Source organism: Eurosta solidaginis, chromosome 3, assembly GCF_040869045.1.
Source record: "Eurosta solidaginis isolate ZX-2024a chromosome 3, ASM4086904v1, whole genome shotgun sequence".
NCBI classification, from domain to species: domain Eukaryota; kingdom Metazoa; phylum Arthropoda; class Insecta; order Diptera; family Tephritidae; genus Eurosta; species Eurosta solidaginis.
Genome location: NC_090321.1, coordinates 286,379,618 through 286,401,588, shown reverse-complemented (window position 1 = coordinate 286,401,588; position 21,971 = coordinate 286,379,618). Strand labels below are relative to the sequence as shown.

The 21,971-nt window shown below is 37.2% G+C and overlaps 4 protein-coding genes across 7 annotated transcripts; 2 read left to right on the top strand and 2 right to left on the bottom strand.

The window, feature by feature from the left end:
- The first annotated feature begins 90 nt into the window (after nt 1-90).
- mRpL42 (mitochondrial ribosomal protein L42) lies at nt 91-1,167 on the top strand. The gene has a single exon (XM_067778351.1). The coding sequence runs from the start codon at nt 145-147 to the stop codon at nt 517-519; it is 375 nt and encodes a 124-aa protein (XP_067634452.1). The 5' UTR covers nt 91-144; the 3' UTR covers nt 520-1,167.
- Nucleotides 1,047-3,546, bottom strand: Cdc2rk (cyclin-dependent kinase 10). 2 transcript variants are annotated; one of them, XM_067778349.1, is made up of 7 exons: nt 3,400-3,546; nt 2,533-2,642; nt 2,395-2,467; nt 2,145-2,319; nt 1,875-2,077; nt 1,369-1,815; nt 1,047-1,305 (listed from the first exon to the last, which is right to left on the bottom strand). In XM_067778349.1, the coding sequence occupies exons 1-7, from the start codon at nt 3,407-3,409 to the stop codon at nt 1,160-1,162; spliced, it is 1,164 nt and encodes a 387-aa protein (XP_067634450.1). In that variant the 5' UTR covers nt 3,410-3,546; the 3' UTR covers nt 1,047-1,159. The 2 variants fall into 2 exon arrangements, with proteins under 2 accessions (XP_067634450.1, XP_067634451.1); XM_067778350.1 differs by having other exon boundaries at nt 2,533-2,639.
- A 5,370-nt stretch (nt 3,547-8,916) lies between these two features.
- LOC137247236 (cysteine desulfurase, mitochondrial-like) lies at nt 8,917-10,348 on the bottom strand. Of its 3 annotated transcripts, XR_010951799.1 has the most exons (4): nt 10,209-10,316; nt 10,104-10,146; nt 9,374-9,562; nt 8,917-9,306 (listed from the first exon to the last, which is right to left on the bottom strand). XR_010951799.1 is itself a non-coding variant. In XM_067778347.1 (3 exons), exons 2-3 carry the CDS (start codon nt 9,625-9,627, stop codon nt 9,153-9,155), a joined length of 408 nt encoding a protein of 135 aa, XP_067634448.1. In that variant the 5' UTR covers nt 9,628-10,143; nt 10,209-10,348; the 3' UTR covers nt 8,917-9,152. The 3 variants fall into 3 exon arrangements, 2 of the variants coding, with proteins under 2 accessions (XP_067634448.1, XP_067634447.1); XM_067778347.1 differs by having other exon boundaries at nt 9,374-10,143; nt 10,209-10,348; XM_067778346.1 differs by having other exon boundaries at nt 9,374-10,146.
- An 8,956-nt stretch (nt 10,349-19,304) lies between these two features.
- LOC137245780 (mitochondrial-processing peptidase subunit alpha) lies at nt 19,305-21,656 on the top strand. The gene is made up of 6 exons (XM_067776948.1): nt 19,305-19,520; nt 19,576-19,966; nt 20,020-20,436; nt 20,500-20,640; nt 20,802-21,306; nt 21,362-21,656. The coding sequence occupies exons 1-6, from the start codon at nt 19,480-19,482 to the stop codon at nt 21,529-21,531; spliced, it is 1,665 nt and encodes a 554-aa protein (XP_067633049.1). The 5' UTR covers nt 19,305-19,479; the 3' UTR covers nt 21,532-21,656.
- Nucleotides 21,657-21,971: the final 315 nt, after the last annotated feature.

Genomic DNA, 21,971 nt, shown 5'->3' with positions numbered 1-21,971 from the left:
TCAAGTCTCTCAATGATCCAGAGCATTCCTGTGAGAATTGAGCGTGAGCCGGAGCTGTAAAACTCACTGAAAGACGGCAAATGTTTACAATGGTTGCGTCAGCTGTTAACTTTGTGTATTCGAACTAAAGAGAAAGGCGAGGAAATGAATACACGTTTTCTACGATTATTTTCCAACTCTGCATGGCGTCAACAGGCTCCCAAAAATGCAATTGGCGGTAAAAATCTAGTTGAGAAAATAGCAGTAACGAATGACGGCGATCTCATAGTGGCATGGCACCCAAACACTCCATTTCCATACGAATGTTCCAAGCCAATACCAAAAGCGGTGGATACACAAACTGGAATGCTTATAAAAGAGGCGGCTTTACGTAATGCAATGAGTGCTTTTAAAGATAAGAAACCTGAAATAGCTAGACAGGAGCTTATGAAACTTACGCATACCACTAAACATCGGTGGTTTCCACGAGCGCGTGACAAGCGTGCTAAGAAAACACCCATGGATCGACCATATTTGTAAAAGATGTACAAATGATAAAGTAGGCAAGTTTTTTAATTGCGCTCTCCGATAATGGTTTGGAAAATTGGTAAAAGTCTAGAACAGGGGTCAACTTCTAATACGCGTCCATAATATCGAAAAGGCGTATTGACATCAATAATTCGCAGCCGAAAAAAAATGTCTGTCTGGAGATATTTGCACTTAAAAGTTGGCAATTTTCATGTGGTTGTTGTAAAGTTGTGCACTGAAAAAAATGTTGTGTACAAAGGGATTTTGAACGCATTTAATTTTGATCCCACCTATTTGGTGGACTAGCCAGGGTAATTTTTTTATAATATGTTCTGCGTAAAAATACTATGATCCCACCCCCGGTTTCGGAGGGACCCTTGGTCATTTTTCGGTTTTTCGTTAATATCTTTTGATTTAATTTATTTATTTTTATTATTTATTTGAAGGAGTTAAAATTCTTCTTCCGATATTTTTTGATGCGTATTAGCAGTCGACCCATGTTCTAGACTATTACCGGAAAATGAAGAGCCAGAAACCGCTTTTTATTGTTCAATCTGTGCAGCTTTCGCATAATTTATTATAAAATAGCTTTGTATTTCTCTCAAATGTTTAATACTTGAAAAAAATACATATATTTTATTAAAAAGAAAAATTATTCAATACGACGTTTTTTCAATATACTTCCTAGTATTGCCGATATTGAAGGTAACTCAGGCGCAGTTTGATGAGTAGTTGCTTGCTTCGAGTTTGCAAGATTACGGTGTTGGGGAAATGTGGGCATCAATTTTGGATCGCAAGCTGTAGTTACGTTAAAATAAGTTCAATAACTTGCATATGTATATAGTATTGGATAAAACTTACGCAATGGGGGCTCTTTAAAATAGCTGCTCTGTAAACACTCTTCTGCTGTAGCACGTTTCTTTGGATCATACATGAATAAAAAATTTAGTAATCTCAGGCCAGCTGCAGTCAGATATTGAAATTTTGGCTTTAAGTTGTTGTAGGGCTGTTGCTTCAGGGTGAAGTTTTCCAAAGCCGGCATTTTGGGGAATTCAGGCCATATGTTTTCCGAAGGTGTACCTAGTAATTCAATAATCAAATCCAATTGACCAAGCTCAGTGCTACCAGGTAAAAGTGGTTTATGGGAAAGCAGTTCGCCCAAGATGCAACCTACTGCCCACATATCCACAGCAGTAGTTTGTGTTGTTGAGCCCAACAATAGTTCTGGTGAACGATACCATAGTGTCACAACTTGGGGCGTCATGGGTGTAGCTGGTTCACCAAAAAGTCGTGCTAGGCCAAAATCAGCTATTAAAAACATCAATTTTTTTAATTACTTTTCCAATTAAAATGTAGTTGAGTATTACCAATCTTAACACAACCTTTGTCAGTCATCAACAAATTTGATACCTTCAAATCCCGATGAATTATGTATCGTGAATGCATATATTCTAAACCATGCAAAACTTGTAGAATAATACATTTGACCTCAGACTCAGAGAAAGGCTGCGCCATATTATCAAGTAGGGAAGCTAAATCCTGCTCACAATAATCCATTACTAAAAATATGCTAGAAATATAAAAAAATAGTATCTTTGCGTATTTTTAATAATTTCATAATTATGTTACACAATTACCTTTCTAAGCTTTTCCCCACAACAACATCCCTCAAATTAACTATGTTTTCATGGTTGCAAGCTTTCAGAATCATTATTTCTCGTAAGCCGCTAATGGGTAATCCATCTTTTTCTTGATCCATCCGTACTTTCTTCAGGGCCACAACATCATTATTACGTGTATCTCTAGCACGATCTGTAAGTAAAGAAATATGTTAGCAATATTTAAGCGCACATCCCCACGCATATATGTATAAGTACATGTGCGTACAAACTATCCCATATGTTCCTTCGCCAATGCGGTTCAATTTTTCGAATTCAGTCACTGCACGACATCGTCCATGCTTAAAGAAATATGTTTAAAAGTTTATTATGGTTTATGTATGTAGATATTTGAATTTATACTTACAACATCCCCATCTTTTATTTCAATTGGCTCTCCAGTTTTTATGGATATTAAATAGCCTTTCCTAGTCACCGGTGCTTGTGGATCAGAAGACTTGATGGCTTCGACAGCTTCTGTGGTGCATGCAAAGTAATGTTAAGTATTCATAGTGGTAATAGTCTACAATAGGGGTCGAAAGGTGTTCTGCCATATAATGATGCAGAAAGGTATTCTGCCCAAAATACTATGGATTCCCCCACCGGTTTCGGAGCGGTTGAGCCATTTTTTGCTTTTTTTGGACATTTTCTGATAGCAGATTATTAGCAGTTGTTGTTGTTATAGCAGTGCTTCGTCCCATCCAATAGGTGTGACCGATCACAAATTGCTATCAATATTCTCTAAGGGGAGTCGAAGGAAACTTGCTGTTTCAATAGGGGTGGACCATAATTAGAGGCGCTGGTTCCACAATACAGTTGAAGGGATGGTTGGTGTCATGTGGGAGCACGTTACAAGCAGGATATATGTTTTGTATGTCGGGGTTGATTCTGCATGGGTAAGAGTTTAACCTGTTACAGTATCCAGATCGAAGTTGAGCTAGAGTGACTCGCGTTTCCCTAGAGAGTGTGCATTCCTCTTCTGCAAGTCTAGGGTATTGTTCTTTGAGTACAGGATTTACCAGGTAGTTCCTGGCATAGAGGTCCGACGCCTGAGCGTTTCTTTATCCTTTCCCGTGGTACTGCCAGTAAGAGATTTGAAGATTTTACTACGGCTCTGGATTTTCGGTACAATTGCGGTTGCATGCTTACCAAACTGCAGTATTAGCAGTCGACTGTTGTTTTAGACTATTACCATAATTTACATATTCAGTTAATATATGTTATTTACAATTACCTTTACTCATTATGCGATTGACTTTGTTTCGAGATTTGATTGTGTGGAGGAGAAGCTTATCTTTAAAATCTCCAGTTCCAGGTTATGCGATTTTGGGGCAGATTTTCAGGTTTTACCAAATTAGCGATGTGTTTTCGGTCAGGCAGTCCCTACGCTTATAACATCGATTTCAGCAGCGATAAGTAAAGGAGTGTTCACATAGAGCGTAATGGACAAATCACATACAGAAAATTGTGCATTCACGAGTTCAAAATTGCTTCGCTTACTGCATCAGCGTATGAAAGAAAGAGAGAAAAAAACAAGACTGAAGGAAAATGACGTAAAATTTGGCCATAAAAAACAGTTGAACTAATGTTTGCATGCGCAATGCGCCACCTTCTGTAAGGCAAGGTGCACATGAGGCTACGCGTCATAGACGTGACAGGCGAAATTTGTACGCTTTGATGCCGAACACATGTATTTGAATGGAGAGTTGCATACGAGGCGTCAGCTGCATGAAAGAGACAAAGCATGAAATTTTCGTGTAGCTAAGCGTACAGCAATGTTGGTCGCTGAGCGTACGTACGCTTGAAAAAAAGGAAGAACAAGATGTTTGTTTACATTTTTTGTATGCAAATTTGTGTAATGTTAAAAAATGTTACTTTAGTTAATAAAAGTGCGTGAAAGGTATATTACCAAAGCGAAAAAGAGTATTAAACATTACAACAGCATGGTTAGACATTGTTGAAGCGTTTAAAGGCTAAAAAGTGTTGGAAACTAGAAATCACCCTTTTCTCTAGTCCGCGGTGGTTTAAAATTGCCGTTCATAATTTACAAAGGCACGGGGATGCAAACAACGTTTAATACCTATTTTCCTTTGATTTCGGGGACGGATATAGCTGAAGAAATTTAATTTTTTATTTTTTTCAATAATTGTTTGCTTTTTGTAGCGACCATCGAAAGTAGCTTCGTGTGCAGATCTTGAGGCGTAGAGAAATTGTAGCTATATGAAATATCTTGTACGCGTCTATGACGCGTAGCCTCGTGTGCACCTTGCCTAATTCCAACATGATCGTTAAAGCTCCGACACATAAACACGTTTTCATATAGATGAGTTTAACACAAGCTTACATGCCAACCTAATAAAACCGCACTGCGTTTTTTTAGCGCACACAAACAACCGGCGTTTTTCGCCCTAATCCAAATAAAGCGCCAAATACACGACACGAACATTTCCGCGAACATTCCCGTTATGTCATGTTTCTGCGACCTTTTCTGCCGTGTATGGTGCTGTTGCCAGTTCGCGCAAATGTTCGCCAAAAATCAAAATATTTTAATTTTTGGCGAACATTTGCGCGAACTGGCAAACACCACCATACACGACAGAAAAGGTCGCAGAAACATGACATAACGGGAATGTTCGCGGAAATGTTCGTGTCGTGTATTTGGCGCTTTAAGCATGTGTTGCGAACATGGTACAATAACCATGTAAAAGCATCAGAGTTGCATTTTACATGTTTTTTCATTCGAAGCTAGTTATAAAATGTCAAACTTGGTTTATGTTTACATTTTTTGTTTATTTACTTTTTATGTAAAAATTGATTAGGTAATTCTTTACTTTAGCTCACAACTACTAAAACTCGTCCAAAAATATCGGGAGAGGTGTCAAAAGATCCGCTTTGGACCCAGGACCATGAATCCGAAAACGGAAATTGAAAATGTTATTTCTTTCCAGATATATTTCAAAAGACGCGCTTTGGACCCAGAACCATGAATCCGAAAACGGAAATTGAAAATTTTATTTCTTTCCAGATATATTTACAAACAAAGTTGAAAATTTTCATGTGGCTGTTGTAATTTTGATGGTGTTGTAATTTTGATGGTGTTGTACCCACAAAAAAAAAAAAGTGGGTAAAAGTGTTTTGCGCGGATATAGATTTGGTCTCTCGTGGTAATTTTTTATAAGCACGGCCGAAGGTCGCCAATGCAGAAAGGCGATCTGCGCAAAAATACTATGGATTTCACCGCCGCTCTCCGGTGCCGTTTTTCAGTTTTTTGGGAATATTTTTTGACAGAAATAGAATTTTCAATATTCGCTTTCGGATTCGTCGTCCTGAGTCCAAAACGCATTTTTTGACACCTCTCCTGATATTTTTGCACGAGTTTTTGCAGTTGTGAGCTAAAGTAAAGAATTAACCCGCAAGATCAAGGAAGAGGAAATATTGGGAAAAAGTTTGTGGCGTTAGCTTCCCTAAAATGGCTTAATTTGTTCCCTCCATTTGCAGGCCTGTGACCTTATTGTGGGAGCTCAGAGAGTAAATTTGATGCACAACTCCACTCGATCGCTATATTTACCGTCTTTGATGTAAATATTCAGTTTCCCGAATGTTGTAAGATAAAAAATTTAATAGAATTTTATGTATGACTTAGTAGTGCTAATCAAGAGTTTGTCAAAAATGGAAGTTGTCTCATCGTCCCCAACGGTCATTCCTACAGTTGTCTTCCAAAATATCGAACAATACTTTCACCGCTACAACGTGAAGGAAGGACGAAGGATAAATAATAAAGTCCCTTCTACATGTTCGCTTTTTTTTAAGTGACACCGTTGGAGCGAAAGGCCAATACTTGGCACGGAACAGCGCAGCACACAAACGGATATGCATGATGTACCACGAATAAGCTGTGAAACCAAGACGCAGTAATCTTCCCTATTTTCAGGGCCACCATTAGTTTACAAAGAGCGAAAATATGCTATACAAGTATACGCAAAAAGCCCCTTTTCAGGGCCACCACTAGTCAACAAAGAGAAAAAAATTGCTTAACAATTATACCTACGAAAATAATATATATAATATAATAATTTATTTATTTACGGTCTTTAAGACCTAGTTCAAGGTAAAAAAAAAAAAAATATATATATATATATATAAATAAATTGTATACATTACATGCTTAATGACTTACAGTATAAAAATAATTTTGCTTTAAACTTATTAATATTTTCACAGTCTTTTATCGCATTTGGTAACATTGTACATTTTATAACCTATATATTCTAAAGTCTTCTTCGCGAACTCCGTTCTTACTCTAGGCAGTCTTATATTTCCGCTGCTTCTAGTTCCATAGTTATGTATTTCATGATTAAAATGTATTCTCCCGTTCAGATAATTCGGTGTTATTCCTAATTTCATATGATGTATAAATTTCAATGTGAAATAATATATCGACTGTTTTACACTGAGCCAGTTTAACATATTTAGCATTGTAGTTTTTGGTGTTCTAAGCGAACATTTTAAAATTAATCGCATTGCCTTGTTTTGTTGTATCTGCAGTTTTTTTATTTGTGTGTCATTTGCTAATAGCAGGATTGTTGGACAATAGATAAAGTGCGGTTCAATAATTGATCGATACACTAATAATTTGTGTCGTTGACTAAGATATTTACAAGTTCTGTACATAAAACCAATTTTTTTTGCAATTTTGTTTTCTAAATAATTTATGTGTTCTCCAAATCTAAGGTTTTTGTCGATCCAGACTCCTAGGTATTTGATCTTGTCTACTTGCTGAATTTCAACATTTCTTATCTTCAGAGTAATATTGCTAAGGGTATTGGCACCCATAATGCTTTGATTTTTGCAAAATATCATACTTTTGGTTTTATCCACGTTCACTTTCAACTTTCTATGGCATAGCCATTTGTAAAGGGAGTCTAAGTCTTCTTGCATTTTCGATACCGCAAAGCCCTCACTTCTTTCACTAATGGTTATCAATGCATCATCCGCAAATAGTCGAATATTGCAATATTTCAAGCATTCTTTAATATCGTTAATATATATTGTAAACAATAGCGGTGCCAATACTGAACCTTGCGGTAGCCCAATATGTACATCAGCAACCGGTGAAACTGCACTTCCAATTATCGTCTTCTGTTTTCTATTACTCAAATAGCTTCTGAACCATTCCAAGGATTTTCCTCTTATCCCATTATTAAACATAACATTCAGCAGTTCCTCTCTATCCACAGTTTCAAAAGCACGTTTTAAGTCTAAAAAGACTGAGATCACAACTTTCTTATCAGTTATATCCTCTTTCCATTCCGCAATAACCATATTCAGTGCGGTTTCGCAAGAATGGCTTTTCCTAAACCCAGATTGTTCAGGTATAATAATTTGGTATTTATCTAGATATGCCACTAATTGATTTTTAACCACCGTTTCCATAATTTTTTCATCTGCGGGTAGCGTATTAATTGGGCGCAGTTCCTCTGGCCTTACTGTATTTTTGACTTTTTCCGCAGGTACTATAGTTGATACTTTCCAGCAATTTGGAACAATGCTACTGTTTATTGATTCATTTATTATATCTTTGTAGAAGTGAGCAATGTAAATCATGGCATCTTTAAATACCCCCTCCGACAAAAGCTTTTTTCCACCATATTTGTTTCTAAAAGATTTAGAAATGTTCATTATATCATCTAACTCTACGTCGGTGAATTGAAAAGTTTCAATTGCATTATTTACACTTGTTTCTGCCGCAATCGGAATTATTTCAATGCTATCATTAATTTCAGCTATGCTCTGTATAAAAAATGTATTTAGGGCATTGGCTATATCGTATTCCTTCTCGAGGCATTCACCGTTAATTACTATTTTGCTAACGACCTTTCTGTCATCGGTGAGCTCAGCAAGATGTTTTAAAGACTTCCACATCCGCTTCATGTCTCCTGCACTATCGAGCACTTTATCTTCCATATATTTCTTCTTTTTATACATAACAGTTTTTTTATATCTTTTTTTTATGCCATTATAATCCACCCAGTTGCCAGTATTTCTAGCAGTATTATAGAATTCAATTTTTCTTTTGTGCAGTTCCCTTAGCTCACGGTCATACCACTTATTCCTCAGTTGTATATACAATACAATACAATATGTTGAAAAGAAAAAAACTGGAGTATAACCGATACTGGAGTTGAAAACGGAAATATTCCAAGCCGAACTTTTTCCAAAACAGGTACCGATACCAGATCCAGCCTAAAGCCGAAATTGCTACAAAGGCCTCCTGGCTAGAGCCAGAAGGAAAACCCGGAACCGTAATTGAAGTCAGTACTACAACCGAACTAGTATCCAAAAATTTAACCGAAAGCAAAATCGGTTCCAAAAGAAAAATTGGATCAAAACAACCATGCAATAGCTCTGAAACCGAAACTTCTGTGGCATAGCGACTCAATTTAAAATTTTCAACACACCCGCGCTTTTTTAATTAAAAAAGATTACATCTCAAGACATGAAGTACATATCCTTCAAAGAAATCTGCACCTCAAATACCGACACGACGAGTTTCCAACATTAAACTTTATTATGTATATATGTATCTTCGATATTTATTAGGTTACTAAATTAATTAATTTTTACTTTACAAAATACATGCAATTTTAAAATAAATCAGTACTTATTCATGAACATACTATTAACTCAGCATTTTATATACAATCTCATCTTAAATTTTCAATATCTCTTGAAGACAGTAACGTTAGCACTCATACATACATGTATTGAAAATAAGGTCCACTACAAAAACATTTAGCAATAGCAATAGCATTTCCCAATATAATTTTAATATTACGAAATAACGACCTTAGGCAGATAAAGTAGGAACTATATACTTCCTAAAAAGTTGTATCTCACTTTACATTAAACTGCTTTGGAATATAAATACATACATTAAAAGATGCATACAATACAAAACGGTCCCTTATTTATATATCATAAACAAAATTAATGTTGCGACCATTGGATATTTTTCAAATCAATTGGTTCTAGCACCATCTCCCATAATAGAGACATTTCACCTAAACGTTCGACATGTTTGATGCATGTATCTGTAATATAATCAACCTCTTCAATGGGGGTAAAACGACCAATACCAAACCTATAAAAATTTAACAATAAATTACTTTCAAATGAACTACACGATTCAGTACGGTAAACTCGTATACCTTATTGAACTATGTGCCATATTCTCATCAGTTCCAATCGCACGTAGTACGTACAAATGTTCCAGTGATGCAGAAGTACATGCTGAGGCACTAGACAACGCCACAACTTTTAAGGCCATCAGTAATGATAAATTTAATAAACCACTATAGCTTTGCTCTGGATCACCATTACATATACCATTTGATAATCTTGAAGTGATGCGATCATATAAACATTTCGAAAGAAAATCAATAAATTGTTTATCATATTCCATTTCTTTGAGTGCAAGATCACATGCACCACCAAATCCGATAACAATAATCCGAAGGCGGAAAAGAAAAATTTTAGCTCGTTCAAAAGATATTCCCAAAAAACCGAAAAATGACCCCGGAGTGCTTCGAAACCGGGGTGGGATCCGTAGTATTTTTGCGGTGGCGTCCTTCGGCCGCGCTTATAAAAAATTTATCTGGGTGGGTCCAACACCGGTTTGGAGACCAAAACTATATCTGCGAAAAACACTTATGTCCACAATTTTTTTTGTGGGTACAAAATATCATCAACATTACAACGCCCACATGAAAATTTTAAATTGAAAATTTTCAACTTCTTTTGCAAATATCTCTTGACCAACACAAAATATTTTACCTCCGCCTTCGGATTATTGTTGCCGAGGTTAATGCGCGTCTTTTAACAACTCTCTCGATATTTGTGGACGCGTATTATCAGTGTCATGCTGTCGTATAGAATCACCAAGAGTTGATGCGCTGGAAACGTTGAAGAAATGATTCAGCTGCTATATGTAAATAAATAATAACAATAAATTAAATATATATCATTTAAAAATCAGCGAATTACCTTTATTTTCCGTTAAAAATACCTTTTTCCTCCAGCTTCATCAGCAAACATACTTTTTTCTTTTTTTTGTTTTGGCTTTGTTGACTAAAATTATATGTGACATTTTTCTTCTTCCATCACTTTTGGCAGAAGAAATTGAAAGACCGATTGACAGTTTATGTTCGATCGGCAACAACAAAATACACAGGAGGGTTGCATTTTCACTTATGCTTCTACTTGGTAATTGTACCATGGTTGCGACAATGTAAAGCATGTGTGCAAACGTCAAATATAAATGTCACGCAGAACAAAAATTGGAAATGGAGTTAGGTTTTGACGCGGCAAATTCAATTTGGCTTGCTCTCATACAAGTTGTATGTGCATGAGACATTTTTGACAGAAAAGACTTGCGTGCGTTTACATTACGTTGGCTTGTTATGCATTAAAAGTGGATTGCTCGCATTTTTATGGAGAACGGTAGAATGAGCGACACTGGCGCCATCTGATATTGAAAAGTAGCCATCTCCCAAATATTGTTACAAAGAAAGCATAAGAAGAAGAATGTGACATTTGTTTTGGTTAAGGGTGTTGACACACTTTGCAAGTGATATTGAACACACTGTCAAAACGCTAAAAAGTAGCCATATTGAACATCCTGTCAGTCAGTTGACAGATAAGATATCACAGTTGCCCGTATTTTGTATGTCACCGTGAATGTTTGCGTCGCATTCACTCACATTCACATTCACCCAGAATTCGTATTTTATAACTTCTTACGTATCGCGTTTGTCCTCTTACGTAGTCACTACGTATTCACTGAGACTGTCAAACCCAATACGTAGCCAGTATAGCCACTTATTCACCCCTATTCTGCATTTCGATTACGTTCCAGTTCTACGCTCCGCTTTAATCGAGAAGTTTGGAATTCTGCATTACGACGGAATCGTGAGGAGAAGAGGAAGAGCAAATTATATTTCGAAATCAGCTGTTGGTACGGAATTTGTGAACATTGGAACAAAATAAATTAAAGAAAATTTGTAAAAAACACTGAAAAACGTTTATATTTTATTATCCACGCCAAAAAATCAATAGAATATATTGCCGCAGTGTTATGTTTTTTTGAGTGAAGTGCTTTCATAATTGTAAGTGTGTTTTTGTCGTTCTTTTGGCAAATCCCCTGCCGTGTCCACCAAGTTTTGTTAAAACGAATTCCTGCACGAATATAGTTGACATTTTCTGAATTTTAAGGATGCTAATTTCATTGCACTGGCCTAAAATACTTTATAAAGGTTTATTTATTCTTTCCGCAAGGATTGTTTACGTTTTCGCTTCACCTTCCTCTACGCCGGCAGCTTGCTTTGGCATATAACTGGACCCAACGAACAGACACAAATTATAGCTGTCTATTATAATGGAATCAATAGCCGCGGCATTATTTATGGAGTTGGAAAGCAACACATACGAAAATTGCCAGGCGAGAATGGAAAGGCAAATATTGCGAGATTTGTGTAATACATTTGAGATGAGTGACGAATTGTAAGAAATTGAACTTAAAAGTGGTAAGGTTTAATGACTTATTTTCTTATTTAGGTTCAAAAAAAACTTTCGACTTAACAAGGATGCTTTCAAGTATGTGTTAGATACTTTTGCGGGGCAAATACGTCTAAGGACTTCGACATCGACATGTTGTTTTTGACCTGGAAACATATAAAAAACAATCATCATCAAGCCTTCTACGTTTCTTAACAAGTTTTACTTACATTTTTGTTAAAATTCTGTTGTAAATTAATAACAAATAAAAAGAAAATATTTTTCCGCCAACTAATTTGCAACTTAGAAAAACGGAACTACGATCGAAATGCAGAATACAAAAAATCGTTGGATCGAAAGAGATTGGAACACAGAATAGCAAAATTGCCAAATCGAAAAAATTCCAATCCAAGTCGAAATGCAGAATAGGGCTGATTACTTTTGTTATTTCGGAAAACTTTGCAGTGCAATTTTTTCGGAATAACTTCGTTTCAACGAGCTGGCAATATTGCAGCGAAACACCTGATAATTGTAAAAAAAAAAACAGTGTAAATTGCAATATTGATTGTCTGATTGTTAATGTTTTTAAAACCAGTTGCTTGTTAATTTTTCAATTGTGGTTGAGTTTTGTGTATTTCTTTATCTTTTTCCCAAGTACTGCCGGCAATCGATTCGAGGATTTTGTTGCGGCCTTGCACTACAGCTGCAATTTTGGTACCATGCGCCTTGAAGTTCATACCACTAGGGCCGTATGGGCTGCGCTTAAGCTTCCCTAGGCGCAGCCTCGTTGCAGTTGTTAATGCTACACTGTTTGTAACGTTGACTTGTTCTTTCTCATAATATAAAAAAGCTGAAATTTTTTACAACAAACAAAATTTTTGGTAAAAGTCCAGAACAGGGGTCGACTGCTAATACGCGTCCAAAAATATAGAGGTGTCAAAGGATGCGTATTGACCTCGATAACAATAATCCGAAGGCGGAAAATAAAAATTGTATCTCTGTCCGTAGATATTTGGGTAACAGTCTAGTTGAGGGGTCGACTGCTAATACGCTACCGAAAATATCGAGAGAGGTGTCAAACGACGGGCTGGGCATCAGTATTAATAACCCGAAGGCAGAAAATAAAAAATTTAACTCGTTCAAAAGATATTAACGAAAACCCGAAAAAAGACCCGCGGGTACCTCCGAAGCCGGGGGTGGCATCCATAGTATTTTTGCGCAGAACACCTTTCTGCGTTGGCGGCCTTCGGCCGCGCTTATAAAAAATAACCCTGGGCTACGCCATGCCAAGTCCGGGCGTGTGGTATAACCGTGGCTACCGCCACGTTGATGCACAATTAATTTTTTTTGTGGGACAAAGACAACAACAACCACATGAAAATCGCCAACTTCAACTGCAAATATCTCCGGACAGAGTTACGGACAGATTAATACGCATCTTTTGACACCTCTCTCGATATTTTTGATAGCGAATTAGTAGTCGACCCCTCAACTAGACTTTTACCGATATTTGCAGTTGAAGTTGGCAATTTTATGTGGTTGTTGTAATGCTGTGCACTGAAAAAAATCGTGTGTACAAAGGGATTTTGCACACATTTAATTTTGATCCCACCCCATTGGTGGATCGGCCAGAGTAATTTTTTATAAGCTCAGCCGAAGACCGCCAATGCAGAAAGGTGTTCTGCGCAAAAATACTACGGATGCCACCCCCGGTTTCGGAGGGACCCAGGGTCAATTTTCGGTTTTTCGTTAATAAATTTTGAACGAGTTAATATTTTTATTTTCGTTTGACACCTCTCACGACATTTTTGGACGTGTATTAGCAGTCGACCCCTTTTCTGGACTTTTACCAGAAATTTTGTTTGTCGTAAAAAATGTCAGTTTTTATATTATGAGAAAGAACAGGTGTTTGAGTATTGGATTTGTCGGGCAATTCCTGGCATAGAGGTCCGACGCTTGTTTGTGGATATTACTGAGGATCTGTTTGTGCTTTTTTGCTCCATACCGGTGTGTTCTCAGGTGCCGTATTTCCTCATAATGTTTACGGAGATTACCGCTTAAGACCCTGGGCGGTGTAGCCTCATTAATCAGATGTCTGTTGGGATGCCCAGATTTCTGGGTACTCAACAGAAACTGTTGGGTTAGCATTTCACTTCATTTTCGTTGTTGTTGTAGCGATAAAGGAACTCCCCGAAGGTTTCGGGGAGTGTTATCGATGTTGATGGTCCTTTACCGGATATATATCAGGTATGTTCCGGTTACAAGCACCATCAAACAAGCTCGACCGTCTCGGGAACGATTTAATATGACCGCATTGAACCTTCGATACCACCAATAAATTTTGCTGAAGGACTTTTATTACAAAAGAAATAACAGTTTTTGTAATTTGGCTGTAATTTTTATAGGTTTCACTTTTTTTATTCCTGTAAAATTTGACGAAATATGCATCCACATTGAACGAAGCTCTAAATATAACTTTTATCGGCTGTCTATGGAATAGAATCTAAGTGTTCATTGCCCAGTCGACAAGAAGGGGGATACTGCAAAATGCACCAACTATCGTGGAATCAGCCTTCTCAATATCGCATATAAGGTCCTTTCAAGTGTATTGTGCGAAAGATTGAAGCGCACCGTGAACCGGCTGATTGGACCTTATCAGTGCGGCTTCAGACCTGGTAAATCTACCATCGACCAGATTTTCACAATGCGCCAAATCATGGAAAAAACCCGTGAAAAAAGAATCGACACACACCACCTCTTCGTCGACTTTAAAGCCGCCTTCGACAGCACGAAAAGGAGCTGCCTATATGCCGCTATGTCTGAATTTGGTTTCCCCGCAAAACTTATACGGCTGTGCAAAATGACGTTGAGCAACACCATCAGCTCAGTCAGAATTGGGAAGGACCTCTCCGAGCCGTTCGAAACTAAACGAGGTTTCAGACAGGGTAACCCCCTATCGTGCGATTTCTTTAGTTTGATGATGGAGATAATTATTCTAGCTACAGAACTTAACCGAACTGGAACAATATACTATAAAAGCGTGCAATTACAGGCATATGCTGATGACATTGATATCATCGGCCTAAACACCCGCGCTGTTAGCTCTGCTTACTCAAAACTGGAAAAAGAAGCGGTAAATATGGGTTTGATGGTGAATGAGGACAAAACGAAGTACCTGCTGTCATCGAGCAAAGAGCCAGCGCATATGCGCCTTGGCAATCACGATGCTGTTGGCAGCCATCATTTTGAAATAGTAAGAGACTTCGTTTATTTGGGAACCAGCATCAACACTGGCAACAACATCAGCACTGAAATCTAGCGAAGAATCAATCTTGCCAACAAATGCTACTTTGGACTAGGTAGGCAATTTAAAAGTAAAGTCCTCTCCCGGCGAACGAAAATCATACTCTACAAGTCACTTATCGTACCCGTCCTGCTATATGGGGCAGAAGCATGGACCATGACAACAGCAGATGAAGCGTCTTTGGGAGTGTTTGAGAGAAAAGTTCTTCGAAAGATTTATAGACCTCTACGCGTTGGCGATGGCGAGTACCGAAGAAGATTTAATGATGAGCTGTACAAGCTATACGTAGACATCAACATAGTCCAGCGAATTAAATCGCAGCGGCTGCGCTGGCTAGGCCATGTTATGCGAATGAAAGATGAGGTAGAGGGCGGTTCCCACTCCGTTGGAAGGACCAGGTGGAAAACGATTTAAACTCCCTTGGTGTGACCAATTGGCGCCGGTTGGCGGAGCGACTGGCGTGCCTTGTTGGACGGTCATAACCGTTTAGACGGTTAAGCGCCCCTTAAGTATGTAAGTAAGTAAAATAATCCAACAATTTTTGTAGGGTAAACCAGCTTATCATCAAGCCGCGCGTGTAAGCGTTTATGCTCTTAGTACGACATCCATTATAAACATTTTAGCAGAGGCAGGCTTACCAACCATTGAAGAAAGAATATACCAAGTCCATGCGAGACTTGTTCCTAAAGTTCTCTTTCCAACCAACTCGATCATTGATTATGGTCGACAAAAATATCCATCTTCAATGCATAAAGTACTCGAAATCGCCAATAGCCTGGAACTATACAACACATCGGAGAACTACCAATCACAAGCCCCAGCATGAGAAATCAATAAAACGTCGTGTGACTTTTCACTATGCAAATTCAAAAAGAACACCACACCTCCAGAAGCTTTTTGCACAATGTTCCAAGAACGTAAAGAATTCTACGCAACCGAAAACTGGAGCATATGGTTCACAGATGGATCAAAGTCCGACCATGCACCGGCGAGTTTCACAGTGGTCGACTCAGACAGTGCCACTCTAAGGGTGTGAAACACCACCGGACTTCACATCCCTTTTTACTGCAGAAGCAGTTGCCGTCAAACATGCAGTAACTATGGCATTGGAAAATTGCACCGACAGCAAATCCGTACTTCAAGCCATCCAAAACCCGCTTTCCAAATCTACAACAATAAACCAAATCAGAGATGCGCTCATCAACAACAATGGGGAAATACGCCTGTTTTGGATACCAGGGCATGTTGGTATTCAAGGAAACGAAATGGCAGATAGTGCAGCGAAACTAGCTTCCCAGTCACCGGTTACAAAAGATACCACATGTTTAAACATAGATATCCGCACAGCAATCAAAAGACATATCCACGCAAATACGAAACGAGAATGGCAAAACTACACCCACCACCATTATACTGATATAAACAGAGATTTAATATCTCCCAAAAATCCCACGGACATATGGAAGTCCCAAGTACAAACTTTCTCGCGGTTACGCCTTGGTCATACTTAGGACACTCACCAACATCTTGTTACTGGTGAGGCAGCTCCAGCCTGCGCACGCTGCGGGGAAACCATAACACTAAACCACATTTTTATTGGAGGCCCTGCTTTGATCAACATCAGAAATCATTACCTCAAAAGGAACTGGACAGAGCTTTAAAAGTGCGTGCACATTAAGCGACAAAATATTTTTGCATGTATTCTTATGGAACCATGCACACAGCGACAGTCGGACGACACAACACGACCAAGGCCCTATTCAGTAACTGTGAGTTTTAAAATGTAAAATTTTCCTTCATATAATTTGTATGAAAGAAAAATGTACATTTCAAAACTCATAGTTACTGAGTAGGGCCCCAAGTTGGCCAATTAGGCAAAAATGCCGCGAATATTTTGTGGAACGTGTCGGTATGTGTCGCGTCACTTAGTGCCGCGAAATGTGCACGCATTTTTAGATTTGGAAGGTTGACTTCTACGTAACATATTCAATTGTGTAAGTGGTATTATATTTAGGGTGAAAAATTGTTTACATGTTAACTAATTGTTGTTTTTGTCCACAGTTTCTGAAGATGAACTCAGAATGAGATCGAAATATCGGCCAAATAAAATTAAAAATACGAACATTTAAACTGTGTTTCAATTTTTTAAACTGCCTTGAGCTCATCAAAATTTAATAAATTATTAAATAAAAACAAGAATATGTTTGTATACCAACCAATAAAATAAATAAAAATAAAAAAATAAATATAAGTATACTACGTATTCCCTAGATAGATAGATAGATAGATAGATAGATTGATATTTATTATTAATATGTTTACATATTTTTTGATTTCACAATAAATTTTAAATATCACAAATTCATTTTCAATTCACAGACGTGTATGATATATATATATATTAAGTAATAAAAAGTAAAAAGTAATAAAAAATATTTTAGCCTCGAATAAGATCTATACATAGCCGTTTAAAATTCATAATATTATTCTCTCGTTTGATATAATCAGGTAACGAGTTAAATATGTTAAGGCCCTTATATAATAATGTGTTTTGGGCTGCAGTAGTCCGCTGTAATCCTAGTCGAAAGTCATTCGCATTCCGCACAGCTGATAGCCCTGGCAGCTAATGCTTATCTAATGTTAACTTATTAATTTATTTAATCTGTTAATAAATAATAATAGCCGTGTTTTTTAACACGCGTATATCCGTTTACGCTTAAACTTTATATTGACTGCTAAGAGACAAACTATAAATACACCTCTGAAATTGCTGCGCATAAATTTTGTCCTACTAAATTTCAATACGCATTATACTCAGATGTAACTGAAATATGTGTCTTTGTTTCACCCTGTACACTAATTCTATGTATTATATGTGTGTCCACAATTCATCGCAACTGATTCAGCTATATGTTATACCCTATGGCCATCAGAGCGTTGCGTCTCCGCTTTTCGGTACACCATGTTGCTCTAGCTAGTTGTTTTACCACAGCCGCTAGATGGGTCTCCTAAGCATTATCTAAGCGAAGATAGGCGTTTTTTAACACGCGCAAACGAAACGTATACGCGCGTGTTAAAAAACACGGCTAATAATAATAATAAAATATACTTCGATTTCCTCGGTTTCGAAAGTTGATTGTCGAAATAAGAGAAAAATATCGATACTTGGCCGATATATCTTCCTCTTCTTTTGGAAATGAGATCCACTCAAATGACTTTCTGGACATTAGGGGTACACATGTAACCGTATAAATGCCTTATAAAGTGTGTAGACGTATAAATTTATCTAGTGCGTAAACGAGCTGTCAAATTTTGTATGAAAAATCATTTACACAATTTGTATAAATTTACGCGCACATTTTATTGTGTAAACGCGGTAAACTCAAAAGAATGCAAACTTGCAGACATTACAGCAGGCATTTTCATCAGAAATCTCCAACATCAGCAAGTAAAGGCGTTTTAGTTTTGATTTTTCACTTCATCTTGGAATTTTTTAATTTTTATAACAATCAAAAAAATTTTGTTTGGCAATAATACAGCTGATAAATAATCAAGTTTATCAAGATTATTACTAGGTGCGTTCATATAACCATTGTGAATGATGACTAAGTGTGATCTCTTCTGCATAAACGTCAAAATTCCAAAGTGATTGGATCACCTGATTTGTAAATGACTATCGCTGTCTCATTCTGTATCTCTTTCTATCACCCGCTGAAGATAGGCGCCACCATATTGAAGAGCCTGTCAAATCGCTGAAAAGTAGCCATATTGAACAGCCTGTCAGGCAGTTGACAGATAAGATAACACACTTTGTCATCATTCACAATGCATATAACCGCGTGTACATGGATATAATTTTACACCTTATAAGTTTATATGCTTTCATGAGGCCCCCTATTGTAAACTTTACCAAGTAGCGCAACCAACATTTGATCGCTCAAAATTAGCACACATACACAAACATCACTAATGGCCATATTACGGAAATCTTTAGGAAAATTCAAGTTAAATTTTTAAACAGACATAAAATGTAATAATTTTGGAATATATAGCATCTAGGACACGTTAATAGCAGTAATTGAAAGAAAATGTTTGCTTATACTCAAGTATTTAATTTTTTTTTCTGAATTTATCTTTAATATTGGTACAATGAATTAAGGTATATTAACCCAATGCAACTCTGCTCTTCCTACTGTTCTCCATTCTACTCCATTCGACTGTTTCTTTCACTGAATTCGAGTGTCTTCCACTCTATTCGCAACATAACCTCAATTTAAGCTGCCAAACTATATAGTAAACAATGTTTCTAGCATTTTAAATCATCTGTGCAAAGAAACGTTTTTCCATTCTTTTGATGAATTACATTATGTTTAAATAAAAAATTGTTATTTGTATGAGTAAAGAATTTATAAATAAAATATTAGGTAAAAACTTTCGTGAGCAATAAATAAATAGAAAATGAACGTACGGGCACTAAGCCGATTGCAGCAACGCTGGAGGTAACTTCGAATATATATGTAAAATATAATAACCTGAAATGTTTTTATATTTTAGTATTTTGCGGCGATTTGCAACTAAACCTTCTTCCCTGTCGGGTGAAGAAGCTTCAAATGTTGTCGGCAGTGGTACTGGTATTGGAAATATAACTGGTAGAGCCAAGCAAAATGCGAGTACATTGACGGTAAACCAACCGTCAGATAAAATAGTTACTCATTTACCTCCTCTAACCGACCCCGTTCCTAATCTGCCTGATGTTGAGTATGCTAAGCCACTTGCTGAAAGTAGCGCTACACAAGTTACAACGCTTGCTAATGGATTGCGAGTTGCTTCTGAACCAAGATTCGGCCAATTCTGCACTGTCGGGCTGGTAATTGACTCAGGCCCTCGTTATGAAGTTACATATCCAAGCGGCGTCTCGCACTTTTTAGAGAAGTTAGCGTTTAATGTATGTAAACAATATATATTGACAGATCTTTATTTCATAAAAATTTTTTTCAGTCTACCGACAAATTTCCAAATAAGGATGCAATCTTGAAGGAGCTTGAAAAAAATGGTGGTATATGTGATTGTCAAAGTTCACGAGATACTCTCATTTATGCAGCGAGTATAGATAGCAGGGCTATTGAATCGGTGACAAGATTACTTGCCGATGTAACTTTGCGTCCAACCCTCCATGAAGGTGAAATTAGTGCCGCACGAAAAGCAGTGCAATTTGAACTAGAAACTTTAGGAATGCGCCCAGAACAAGAGCCTATCTTAATGGATATGATACATGGAGCTGCATATAGAGATAACACGTTAGGGCTACCAAAACTTTGTCCTCCTGAAAACCTTCCACTCATTGACAGGAATGTACTAATTAACTACCTAAAATATCATCACACCCCACAGCGTATGGTAATAGCCGGAGTTGGAGTAAGTTGTGTTTATTTTTAAGTTGAAACAATAAAATTACTTCTTAAATTTTTTTGAATTTAGGTTGATCATCAGGAGTTAGTGCGGAATGTAGAAAAATATTTCGTACAAGAGAAGGCAATTTGGGAAAATCAAAATATCGCAGCTACTGGAGCAACTGAAGTTGATGGGTCAATCGCACAATACACAGGTGGCTTGAAAAAGGTATACACACAACCAAAATATGTTAGTGTGTAGATTTGGTAAGCCTCATGGTAAACAGGGAATTTGATTCATTTATGCAAGCCTAGGACAAGTTCCTAAAAAAATCATTTAAATTTTATTAGTTTATTTAACTATTATTACATACGCCATACTTTTTATAGGAAGAATGTGAAATCCCAATTTATGCAGCAACAGGCCTTCCAGAGCTCGCTCACATCGTAATAGGTTTGGAAGGTTGTTCTCATCAAGATCCCGATTTTGTTGCGATGTGTGTTTTAAATATAATGATGGGAGGTGGTGGTTCGTTCTCTGCTGGAGGACCTGGAAAGGGAATGTACTCACGATTATATACAAATGTTCTTAATAGATATCACTGGATGTACAGTGCTACGGCATACAATCACGCCTATGCTGATACTGGTTTATTCTGTATTCATGCCAGTGCCCCGCCTAATAACGTACGGGATATGGTTGAGGTTATTACACGTGAACTTGTCAACATGGCTAGTGAACCAAGCAAAGATGAATTAAACCGCTCTAAAATACAACTTCAATCAATGCTTTTAATGAACCTCGAATCAAGACCAGTTGTATTTGAAGATGTTGGTAGGCAGGTTTTAGCCACAGGTCATCGTAAACGGCCTGAACATTTCATTCGCGAGATCGGTAAAAAAAAATTCGAGTGTCTTTAGTTTGTTTATATAACGTTATTTTTTTTTAGAAAAAATCAACCAAGCTGATATTCAGCGAGTAGCCCACCGAATTTTAACAACACCTCCATCAATGGCTGCCAGAGGCGATATAGGAAAGTTACCAGAAATGAAGGACGTACAAAATGCACTTAATAATGGTGGGCGCTTATCATCACGAAGACTTTCCTTGTTTAAATAAGTTCCTGTGATTTATCGAAGCCGGTAAAAATTATTAGTCTTATGGACAATAAAACAGATGTGTAAGATCGGGAAGTTCTGTAAAATATTTATCTATATCTAAATAAAACATTATTAATGAATTAATTTAATTGCATACGAATTTTGACACATATATCAACATGGAGTCTACCACTGAGCGTCTATCGAATATCTCTATAATAGAAAAATTTCCATAGCGGGCTATGCTTAGAATATACCGGCAGCAGGTATGCCCATCATAAGGCGACTAAAATACCACAACCTTCGGGGACTGTCCTTAACGCTACAGCAACATAATAGAAAAATACATGCTATACAAGCCACGCCAGTGACTTCTTCACTAGGCTAACTGGCACCATTAAACTAACAATTTATAATGGTCGACAAATTTTTCGTTTAATTTCCACAAAATAACAAACG